This window comes from Struthio camelus, chromosome 5 (genome assembly GCF_040807025.1).
Source record: "Struthio camelus isolate bStrCam1 chromosome 5, bStrCam1.hap1, whole genome shotgun sequence".
NCBI classification, from domain to species: Eukaryota; Metazoa; Chordata; class Aves; order Struthioniformes; family Struthionidae; genus Struthio; species Struthio camelus.
Genome location: NC_090946.1, coordinates 27,192,320 through 27,204,956, shown reverse-complemented (window position 1 = coordinate 27,204,956; position 12,637 = coordinate 27,192,320). Strand labels below are relative to the sequence as shown.

At 38.2% G+C, this 12,637-nt stretch overlaps 1 protein-coding gene across 2 annotated transcripts in view; it reads right to left on the bottom strand.

Annotated features, from left to right (window-relative positions):
* Positions 1-12,637, bottom strand: part of WT1 (WT1 transcription factor) — a 41,659-nt gene that overhangs the window by 10,334 nt on the left and 18,688 nt on the right. For both annotated transcript variants that reach the window (XM_068945261.1, XM_068945262.1), the window contains 2 exons: positions 6,245-6,347; positions 4,733-4,883 (listed from right to left, as the gene is read on the bottom strand). In XM_068945261.1, coding sequence (XP_068801362.1) covers positions 4,733-4,883; positions 6,245-6,347 — 254 coding nt within the window. The remainder of the gene's footprint in view (positions 1-4,732; positions 4,884-6,244; positions 6,348-12,637) is intronic.

Sequence of the window (12,637 nt, the reverse complement as noted above, 5' to 3'; positions counted from 1 at the left end):
TCAAAGGTGTTGTAATGATGAACTGCACTAATGACTGTAAGGTGTTTTGCAGCATAGTAACACATGCCATTGTAAAAGGCTATTTGCTTTAGTCAAAGCAAAGAAATCATTATTAGATGATGAGCATAGAAATGATTATTCAGCTGCATTATTTAGACCTATTAGAACCTCTGAATTTCACCACCAAGAGCTGAGACCCCGACTGCATAACGGGTGACCCTCCTGAGTTATAGATTCTCAGTTTTCATTATAGAAACTCGTTACCTGCAGTTGAGAATATTTAGGCTGAAGGATGTCTTTTGTACAAAGGCAGAGAATACTTTCCCTGCAAAGATGCTGCTTTTAGTTTGGGTAATTTCACATTTTTTCCAATGTGTGGTGCTACAATCAAAAGGGCTCAGGCAAAAATGATGATGTTTCCACCATACATAAAATTCATGAAGGTTTAGACATAAATTTATTTCTGCAAAGAAATCTCTAAAGTCTACTACAGGATGACAACTCACTATATTAATGGCTGTACTGTCAAAAAGTTATATGTATTTTTGCATTTCCTTCAGGAGGCCTATCTACTGCAGCAAAATATACCAAGATAAGAGAAAGCTTTTTTGGCGGTACATGTTTCAATAAAGGCATTGTTAACAATGGATAAGCGGTCTTGGAGGGTACAAAATGTCAACATATTTTCCACTAAGGCTATGTTGAAACATTGGTAAAAACTGATTACAGAATCCAATTTTGTGTTTCAGAGCCCTGCTTGATTTTGCAGTACTGCAGCTGGTGAATAGAAGATCTAATGAGCCAGTCCTCTGTAAATATCTATGACAGAAAGGAAAGTTATAATCAAGAGCCAATATTATTCTGTAATGATACCACTTGCTGGTTTAATTTTAGATATATTTAACTATTTTCAAGTCAGGTGTTCATAATTACAAAATTGACCTTCCATTATGCTAAGAAAGGTGGAAGAGCTTTAAACCCCTGAGTCAATCCAGAACCACAAGACATGAGGACTAGTAAAATTTTATTTTGGCCATAAGGAGGTATACCAAACACAACTGAACTATCCTCTACTCTGGCTGATTTCTGAGAGCTCTCCTGACTTTAAACTGGCTTGTCAGGATTTGTTCCCCATCAAAAAGTTGGAATAGAAGAAGAGAAATACCCCTTTATTTAGTAAGAATATTAAGTATTATGTCTGCCAACTACTTTCTGTCTAAGTTAATTCTACCAAGCCCAATTTGTATGCTTAGTAGGGAACTCTAAAATTAGCTTCATGATATCACTCTAAAGTGGTGTTACGGAGCTAATTAGGTTACAAACAGAGAGATGATCAGAGAGCCTAAGAGACAGCCATATAAATTAGTTAACACATTTGGATAGCCTCACTCTAGTCATACTGCTCCCTTATCAATCCGGTCATATTGGTCCCTTAAGATATTCCCTCACAGATAAAAACAGGCGGGTGGAGAAAAAAAAAAAAAGAAGGTGCAGAGAAGTGTGAACTGTAGCTGTCATAACTGTTATCAACAGCAAGACACAGTCGTCATAGCAATGGCTGATCTGCCCTTGGAGAAAGTTGGTTTCCAGATTTTGCTTTCAGCGATCAGCTTTTCCACAAGAAAGACCCATAATTTTGGATTAGATAGCCAGGGAAAGATAGATGTTACACAGCAGACTGGAAATGGGTTCTCAGCATAACAGTCTCTCTACCTGTCCAGGACTCCTGAAGAGGATGGGACTGAAAAGGACCATACAGCCACCAAGTCCAGCGCTTCTGCAGTGCCAAGCATCCATGAAAATACATTAATTCATATTCAGAAGTGTTTGCAGAATATCCACTACAAATACTCCCGTATATATGTGTATATATATATGTATAGTTCATCAAGCACTCCCAAAAACTAAGACTTACAGGCTACTGGAGGAGACAAGAAATGAAGCGCATCATGTCCTAATCTCTGTGCAGCTGGAGACTTGCTAGAGTAAAATTTCCAGATGATAATCATAGGAAATAGCTAGCACCCATACAATAGGCTAAGGGCAAAAACCAGGCAGGTAAGCCAGTTAGATAAAGAGGAGAAATCCCTTCTGATCCCAAGTCTGGATGCATCAGCCAAGCAAGTTAACCAAGCAATTTCCATACCAGCAATGCATTATCTCTTGCTTTCTGTCTTTAGTTGCAACCAACTCCAAGGCTTACATGGCAGAGGGAAGCAAAACCCCCAGATACACCAAGACATATCATCATATCATATACCAGTGGAGAAAATATTCCTTCCGGGTCCACTTGGGTTACCAGGGACAGCCCAATATCAAATAAATAAGGTACTATCTGCTTTCAAAGCCCCAGCCAATCAAAAATTCAAAACTCCTCTCCCACGTTTAGTTTCCTCTCTCTATAAACTACCTTCTCCTATCATGGGCTTCCATAACCTTATGGAAAAAATAAACTTAAAACCCCACTACCTATTTCAAATATATCCCTGGAATCTACCTCTCAGATAACTAAAAACTTTCTTCTAGTTTTCAGTCTGAATGGCTGATTGCTAATTCCTGCCTATTTAATCATATTGCATTATTATTCTCTTATTTAAAAATCCTCTACATCTTCGGTGCTTACTGCAACTGCATTTTTAAAAGGGTATCATGTCCATATCCTCTCTCAGTCTGTATTTTGCCAGGCATAAAAGGTTAGTTTATTCTCACTACCTTTTGAGATGCGTTTGCCAATCCTTTAATCATCCCAGAAAGCCTTCTCTACCCCTGTTCCAGCCTACATTCACCTTTGCTGATCATAGTTGACTGGACCTGGACATACTATATCCCAGAGAGGTCTTGGCAACATCAACATTTGTATCAGCAAATGCAAGCTTTGGGAATCAGGTTGGCCACTTAGTGAAAGTACCTTGCAAAGGTTAGAGGAAAAAAAGGCTTGTTGTCAACATATGAAAATGTAGTGGCAGAGAGATCTGGGCCCACCTGTACAGAAGAAGCATTTGAGAGGAAAAAACTTGTCTCCTCTACCTGGTTCCACTATAGCATAAACCAAAATAGAAGCAGGGGGCTTTTATAACCTCAGAGCAAATGGGAGAACTCGCTGCAGGGCTGCTAGATGGCCCTAGTCCCATCCCTTACATCTTCTGGGACTTTGGTGACTCTACATGCCTAGATAATATGTGATACAATGCTAAAAATCTTCTCCAGTTAAAGAAAAAAAAAAGTAAACTGAATTCCTTATGATGAATCCAGAAATAACACTGCCTAAGCCAAGCAACTAAATACAATAAAATATAGGATCAGAACAAACAAATTAAGATTATGATTGCTATAATACAGAGTAAAGTAGTCTAGGAATGAAAGAAAAAGCAATTAGGATAAAAATTCAGAATGTTTTTAGGCATATTCAAGGAAAATACTGTTGCTAATGCACCCCAAAAAGGTCTCCAAATTTTCTTCTGTTTTAGATTTATTTATGGAAAATAGAATAGCATTTCTGCAGACCTTAGATCCTAAAGACTAAGTTCCCATTACAATCTAAATTACCTTGAACCTGTAATCTGAGCAACATTGAAGATGTCTATCTGAATATTTTGTAACTTGCACATTCAAGAATTAAAAATGCTTTGTAATGCTTATTTCTAATTTACAATTGTTTTGAGCAAGAAACCGTACGGCCTTCAAAAGGAAAAGTTTGCAAACTACTTTTTCTGAGACCATCTGCCCAGTCACAACAACATGGACTGCCTTCCCGTGGTCTATTTCATCCCTTTGACAACTATGATAATTGTTAACATTGCCGAATAGTTGAAAGAAACTATTTGACAGTTTTCTAGTACAAAGGAACAGATAGCAATGTGATGGACAGTCAGCAACATATGCTCTCCAGAGACAACAGCAAAAACAAACTGCCTCTTGAGAAACCGGAGTCATATATTAAATATTGAAGGAAGACATCAATGTAATATTACTTTCACATTCTGTCATATCCATGGCTAACTAAACATCTGTATTTACAGATTTTATCTGCAGATTTAAATCATAATACCCAGAAAGCACTATCTAAATAAAAATGTAATAAGCAATCAGAAAAAAAAAAGCATAAGGAACATATCTAAAGATGTATCATAATCATACATTTCAAAACAGTTACAAATCTTCAAATATGAAAAGATTCAATTTATTCTTGTGCAGGATAAAGCAGGGCATTTTATTATGTCCGTATTTTGAGATGTAACATGTATTGCCTGAATTCAAAGAGATCCCAGATCTCAGCCTACTGATGATTGTCTTCAGCCTCAATTCTTCACGAAAAGGTCCCATAGGAAGGGAGCTCATTCTCCAGTCCCTGCTCCCCCACGCCCAACCATGAAGTTGCTTATAGAGGGAGACAAGGGGATGCTAAAAGTCTGGGTTCCTCTTACAGAGGAAACAGTGAAATTTTCAATTACACGCTGAAAGACTCTCTAAATAGTAAGAGAGGCAGGCAGTGATCTAGTTGCTGTCAGTGCTGCTCTGTGTTTTTCTTCCTCACTAGATTCACAGAGAATCTTCTGCACCCAGAAGAGGAACTGCCCAGATGACAGAGCACGTACATACCTTGTCTGACAGATTCTCACTGTCCCCAGATTAGCAGATTATTTCTTGCATCTAATGCCATTTTAAAATCACCCTCGCCACTCTGCTGTCCAGTGTTGTAACGTAATTTATACCAGTCAGTGCTGACACTTACCAGTGTGCTTTCTGCTGTGCATCTGTAAATGGGACAACTTAAAGTATCGCTTGTTACAGCCAGGGTACGCACACATGAAGGGGCGCTTTTCATTTGTCTCACTTGCTGATCGGACAATAGTTGGAGCTACTCCTGGCACCCGTCGGACATCCTACAATGACAGAGACTTGCTGATGCAATGCATATGTTCTTGGTTTCTAGTTATCATATTCAAAAGCAAACACTCAAATGCACTTCTCCATGACAAAGAGATACTTGAATATACTGCAGTGCAAACAGGCAATTTTATTTTACTATTCGTTAACAAAGTACAACTTTAGTATACCTTAATCTATTCTTTGTGGAGTATTAAAATTATATGAAGGTGAAATACAGTGAACTCTGCTTACTAAATTCCAGTATTCATCAATATTTATATGTAAGATAAAATAGGCCGTGTTCTGATCTCATGTATAATTGCACAATCCTGGAAGAACACTCATTGGCATATGAAATAATTTTAGGCTTATACCAGTGAAAGAGATAAGAGCATGAGCCAGAGTAACATTCCATTCTTCATATTAAACTTTCTTATTAAGTTAAAGGACAGGGATATTAATGTATTGGGTTAATGCAAATTGGTAAAAAACAAAACAAGAAAAACTGTCTAGGTGGAGCTGGTGGATAGTTCAACTATAACAGAGTTTGGCCACTGTCACAGTGTGCCATCAGAAACGATCATCTCCTGGAATAATTAACTTCCTTAAACAATGTTAACCACTAAGTTCTATTCACTCAACAAAAAGCTGGCTCACACGCCTGTTTCTGAGCGCTCACTGCTAAATAATGAATTGTTAAACCATACAGTAAATAGAAAAGTACAAATGATGCTGCGTAAAAATATTCACGTATGTTAAAAACACAGAAGACAGAGTGACACAGAAGAGAAATATCATGCAATGACTTTGCCATAAGTTCAAATAAGGTATATTTTTGCAGTGTTATATATCAATGTTCTAACCTTCAGAAAGGGAGAAAATTAACTCCCATGAATGATACCTTCCTTCCAAACGTTTACAAATTAGTCATTAGGACACAATCACTTATTATATTTTCTTTCAAGGAAATATGTTCAAATTAGTAAAGCTTTATAAATCCCTGAAATCAAAATATCATCTAACACTTTTTTATATACAGTATTGGACTTAACCCATTGTAACCACAGAAGCCTTACATGGCAAAAGTGACTGGACCTTCTATTTTGGACCATCCCAAGAAGCTGATAAGGAATATTGCCTCACAGATGTGTTTCAGAAGGAGAAATAAACAATTGTAAATGGCTGTGCCAGAAAGTAGTCTTACAGTATACAATGAAGTCAGGACACACGTTATTCATGTTATTTCAAGCATTTCAAGATAACACAGGGAAAGCGCAAATCAAGGATGGATTTATAAATACCAGTGAAGCAGTAAACAAACATTACAGTCAGGGAGAAGTTTACTTCCCTGTGAAGAATACCCTACTATACTCACTTGTATGCCTCTAAAAACTCCATGGGTGTGTATTCTGTACTGGGCCCCACAGCTGTATAACATAGGAGCACTGTGGTTCTCATTTTCATATCCTGCCGTATGGCTGTAAATAAAGAGGGGAATAATGGAGAAATGAAATATTTTTCAGTACTCAGCTCCATGTGAGAGGTTTCATTTCTTAAATTGGCGATAACAGATGCAGAGTTCACTTCTGTAGCCAGGATATCCAAGTTCAAGCCACATTCACCAAAAGAAGCCTGCTCTGCTGTTGTATGGGTCTGCTTCCTTCTGGGCCAAAGCACTGAGTCCATACATACATCTACTAGTATCCATTAAGACAGTTCAGGAAAAAAAATGACTGCCATGTTTTGGACTCTAATGTATTTCCACAAAGATATTGGGAAAGGGAAACAAAACCCACATAGCAGCATAACTGTGTCATGTGCACATGTACACATTATTTATCAGTTAAATGTGGGGCTGGCTATTGCTAATATCTTTTGGAATGAGCAAAATGCCTCAAGTTTCACATTAAGTGCAGTGGATTTTTGTCAGCACCTCATGACTCAGATATTACCAGATACTACCAAGAAAGTGATGACATTTATAAGAATAGCAGTCATGTACTCATAAACAGAGATTACAAATCAGTGTCCAAACTATTTATCCCACATATCAGCTTGCAGGATGCATTATAGATTAACCTTTCATTTAAAAAACAAAAAAAATTAGTCTATCCCTACTGAGGGATCCCTAATGATCAAGATTCTGCATGCAGTATCATGACAACAAATTTAAAAATGTGTAACTTCTGTTGTGCTTTGGGGGGTGTCACAATCATATGTTTATCTAATTACACTTATTCTTCAAAATCCTACTTTCTGCTCTCCAGAATGTTAAAAGCATTATTGTATTTCCTGTTTGCAACCTCCTTGATGTCAAAATGATGTAAACAAACTTTAGCTTTTACATTCGTAGCCACATGTATTAATATACACTGGCAATGGTAAGCGTTCATATTTTACACTGCGCTAGAAATTAGAAAGCCCAGAACAAAGCCCAGGGGCACACTGTTAGGGACAAAGATGGATATATAGGATGTTATCCTAGGCTTTGCCAAATGCTTGCAATAGCAATTCTAGGGGGTCCCTGAGGCCCAGACTCTCATTTCACCAGTCCTTCCTTTCTCTTCACTCAAAGTTCATGTGCAGAGTAGAATTACAAGGAAGTTTTAAACCACTTAAGTGATTTGCAGAACAGCCAGTGGAACTGGAATGCAGGAGACGTCTAAACGGTTTGTGAACTTCACTAAAAAGGCGGGGAAGAGTTTTTGTGAACAGCTATTGCTGTAGCATGTGAGCCACATTCGTCTTTGTTAGCCCACGCACCAGTTTGCAGGCTGTCACCTGGGAGATGTGCTTCTTTAGCTCAAGTCCTTTGCTGCTTAAAACACTAGATTCAAAACCTGGTTACAACAGCTCCTGCCAGCTGCCTAACCAGAAAGGTACAAGTGCACATATGCATCACCTAGGTTTTACGTCCTATTTCTAAGGGCGGCTTCCACCAGACTCAGAGATCCACTCAGCAGTCGTTTTGCCCCAGCTGTTCAGGCAGGAGCGTCACGGTCATAGCCTGACCAGTAGCCATAGCAAGCCTTCTGGAAGGCAACATCCAGTTGCAGCCGTTATGCATGTCTGACCTCACATCTTGGGTTAGTTCAGGCAGCAGAGCCAAATGACACAAAGACCTGCTTTTCAGAGATTCAGTGACAGCCACCATTTTCCTGCTTCTGGCCAGCTAGAACTTGTCAAGAATTCGCTTCAATTCCTCCTACCCAGGCAAAGGATCAAAGGCTGCATCCTTTAGGAGACTATACTCTGCTTATTTCGGTTTTAAGTGGCAAACAGGAGATCATAATGAAACAAGTTACAGGATGGTGGCAAGAAAGTATCTCTGATCTGTGGCATTATCTGCAATATTAGAGAAAGGAAGATACTATTATCTGATTTAAATTTATCTCTTCTCTGGATATGTACCATGTCTAACTAAATAAAGTCTCCTTTTGTCTCCTATTAGGAACCTTTGGTCCCCTAATACAGGCAATAAATTACCATTTGCTCAACTCAGATTCCCCATCAGTGTTGAATTTTCCCCTCCATTTAAAGGCAGTAAAGTCCATAAACTTTGCTAAAAATAAATAAATAAACGGAGGAGGGGACACAGCACCCAACCGTTGGTAACACTCGTGTTAATCACAAATTATATGGTGCATTTTTGAAAAGTGGGAGATGAAAACTACCACCTTCACAATGAGGAAGTTCTGCAGTTTGCAGCAGAGGCTATTGCTCATCTGCAGTGTATTAGTAAACTTTACCATTAGTCACCCTGAGTAACTGTGTAACCTTTCATTCACACCTTTGCTAACAACCTTACACATTATAATAAACAAGCAACAAAAAGCCAGATAAGAAGAATTCCCAGGACAGAAACTTTAGAAGGAATAGGAATATCCAGTAAAAGCTTATACCACAAAATACAGCCTAACTTTCCCTTCACATTCACATGGTTTTCATCCTTCAGTGATTAAGACTTTGTAAAGACTAGTCGGTTCTGAAATAACTCCTCCCAGAAATAAGAATCAGAACAAACACCCTGTCTATGCCCTCAGCTATATCTCTATGAATGGGAGCTATCCTCCAGAAGACCTCCATGTTAACTTTTATTGCATATTTGGGAAGTCTTCCTCAATGTTCAGCCTTTTCATTTTCGTATTTCCTCCCATTATTTCTAATTACACTTCACTATAGCTGTACATAAAACTGCAAAGCCTTGAAGATTAAAACCTGTTTTCAGAGCCTCCTTAACCATAATATACTAACTACTGAACAGCCATTTACTTAAACAGCTCCCTATAAGAGACATTTCAATGAGAAACCATAGTTCCCATTTTAAAACATATCAGCATTGGCTGGTACTCAGCATGGTCATATGGACAAAGACAGCAAATTGGGCCAAGTGAGATTTCTTGGGAAAGAAGGTACTATTTACTATGAAGCAATACGCAATAATTTGATCTTCAGGGAGGCAGAAATTAACAAGTGAATGTTCGTTCAAATCAGGGAAGATACTGGTACACTGAAGGAAGAGTTTTCACAATCACTCCCTACCACCACTCGCTCGAACTTCAATCTTTACTCCGCATCAGTCCTTACCTTACTGTGAAAGACAAACTTTTTTCTTTCAACCTCCTTCACTCAATGCATCCGTGATGTACTCCACAAAATTTATACCACATTTTGCAGAGTCAGGTTTCTTTATGTTGCTATAATCTATATATTAAAATAAAAAGAACTGATAGAAGAACCGGTATAAATCTCCTAAATATATTACTGAACCTCAGAGACCTACTTTACTGCACTCAAAAGATAATGATCAGAGGAAATCCCACATACATGAGCAATGCAAGTAACCGATGAATTTATACCTGCAGTACATTAAGTAAATGAGGGTAGGAGATCTTTAACTTTTGTCTTTTCTAGTCAGGGATTATATGCTTAACTAGGCTAACGGACAATGTCTCATACACTTTGACCTTCACTACGGTGTAAAAATAACAAAAAATTGTCCAGATAGTATCTCAGGAGTAGTCAACATCCTACATCTCCCCCAAGCACCATAAAGTCTACATTTTATATGCCAGTTCCATTAATAATATATGTATTACAGATTAGAAAGAAAATGCATTAGAGATTCTCCAGTGCTGTCCAGGTGAACACTGATAATTCAGGGTAGGCAAGCACTGATACTTTGGGATAGATCCGTCCCCAGAGAAGGAGCCGCATGTTCTGCCCTGGCAGCCTGGACTGCTGCAGCACCGCTGAAGGTAGCCGGGAGAACCGCCAATGGAGCTGCACGCTGCCTTGCCGCAAGCGCGCTCACGCACCGCTACCAGCACTGGCCAAAGCTCCAACACAGTGACGTCCCCCTTCCTCCAAGGGCTGAGCAACCCCCAGGAGAAGTTCAGCTAAAGCCAAGGGGATATCAAGGGGCAAAGATTTGGATTAACCAAAAATAAACACAATTTCCCCTTTAAAGCCTAGAGTTATCATTAGGAGAGACACAAGGCTAATCCCTCTGCAAGTCCTACAGGGAGTCAGAACTAAGCAAGGCCAGTTGCAGACAAACTGCTCTGTCAGGATCCAACAGGAATTTTGTTCGAGTAAGGACTACAGGATTGGGTGTCACAGTCTCATTCGGCCTTTTCCTGTAAATATGCAGCTCCCTTAATTTCAACAAGAGCAGCATGAAGGCAGAACTGGACTGTAAGTATGTAGAGTTCACCAAGTTAGTTGATGAAAAAATGACCCAGTGTATTTGTTCTTTGGTTCTAGACAGCCAGAAACAGACCTGGAAACATATCCATAAAATGTAACTCTAGATAACTGGGAAACAAAGACTGATACTTGTGCAACATAAAATGTTAAGCAAGTGCTATCTGTTGAAGAATATTTAGAAATGCTTGCATTTAGCATTAGTCCAGCAAATCCTTAGCACTCGGAAAGTAGCTCTTTTAAAATAATTAATCTCAAAGTTGTACAGATTGTACAAAGATTAATAAAAATGAAGGTTTTACAGATGAGAATGTGTGATGAAAAACAGAGCAGCTTTAGAGAGTTGTATCAATCTAAGTGGTTATAAAAAAACTCATAAAAGATGACATTCTAATCTGAATATTTTAAAAAATAATCAAGCTGCAATTTCTCTCTCACACCATTTTTACTTTGTTAAGCTGAAATTGTCTGTCTAATGTACAAACCAGCTACAACTTAATCTTAAGAGTTAAGCTTCTTTATTATTATTTCATAAACCAAAAAAGGGAAGCTTTAAGGCATACCGAGGAGAGTTAGCAATTTTCAGATGAAATGTGAATACACATTGATTCATGAGATTCAGACTTGGAAGAATTAAAAAAAAAAAAAGCCAGAAAGCAAGATTACATTAAACAGGCACCACATTAAGCCTCAATTTAATTGTGTTTCAATGCAGGAACAGGAATTTTAGGGTTTAGAAACAGAGCCAAAAAATGAGGCAAAGTGAGGGTGTGGGCTAGTCCCGTTGATAACAGAACATAAAGGAAAAGAAGTAGAGCTAATTCCCTCTACTAAAATATTTACCATCCTAGCACCATGGGAAAAATATGTATGGAGACAGCAAAACGATTCTGATTAGTTATATAGAAGATCATATTTCTGCCTGTTTTTTGTCTAACACTATTAAGGAGGGTGGAGTATAAAGCTACATTTTTATCTGCACTTTTCAAGGCAAAAGAATATTTTAAAATGTGATTTCACAGATTGCAGCCCTTCTGCCATCTTCAACGAGAAAAACAGCTGGTTGATGAAACGAAGCACTAGAGCTTCAGGGGACCCTAATATCACTAAATTCAATCTTTTTTTTTTTTTTTTTTTTTTTACCACTGACCTCAGTGGAACCAGGATTTCACTCAAGATTTCCCTTCAATGAGACACTCAGCTATCAGTAGGAAAGAGGAAATTTGGTACTAGAAACAATAGGTCATCATCCATTCCCAGTTTATTTTGTCTGCAGAACTGAACCCAAGTAGGAAGTTTTGTATCTCCAAATTTTACTAATTATACCTCCACAGGTAAACCGAAAAACCTTTATGAATCTCTCTCAGACAAACTAAGTTTTCTCTGTCTTGCTTTAGATGCAGTTTTAATGGTATTCTACAAAGCTCATACCTAACTTTCCTTCCAGTGAGTCTGAGCGAAAAGCAACATATACAAATGTCTATGGAACACATTTATTACTTAGCACCTGAATAAAAACAAGAGGTACAAAAACAAATTTTGTCTGGCTATACATGAGAGTTCAGGTGACTGTAGGAAATATGCATCATTTCTTTTACCCCTAGAGCTGAAGAGAAAACTATGCAATATTTCTGTTAAGTCTTGCTGTTGTATATGTGGCTATACTTCTTGTCTACCATGCACTATCTATTCCCTGCTCTGTGTAAATTATTTCCATGTCACTTTTATACAGAGCTCATCAAAAAGCAATGAGAGTTTTATAGTCATGAGGACTATCTCTATAACAGACCTACAAAGGGAGGCAGTATTTTCCACGTTGTACAAATGAGAAAGTAATAGAAAGATATTAAGGATAAAACTGAGGGAAAAGGCATCCACTAATTTGGGGCATCCATTCTGAGATGCCTCGGACCTGAGTTTTCAAAGTAATAAGTACAGGACTCACTGACTTTCCTGCGACAACACAGATCAGATCTCAGCTGTTCCAAAAAAACCCCATCACAAACCATAAGCCTTGCCAGTTTGTACAACAATTGCCAGAGACACTAAGACAGCCCTCTCT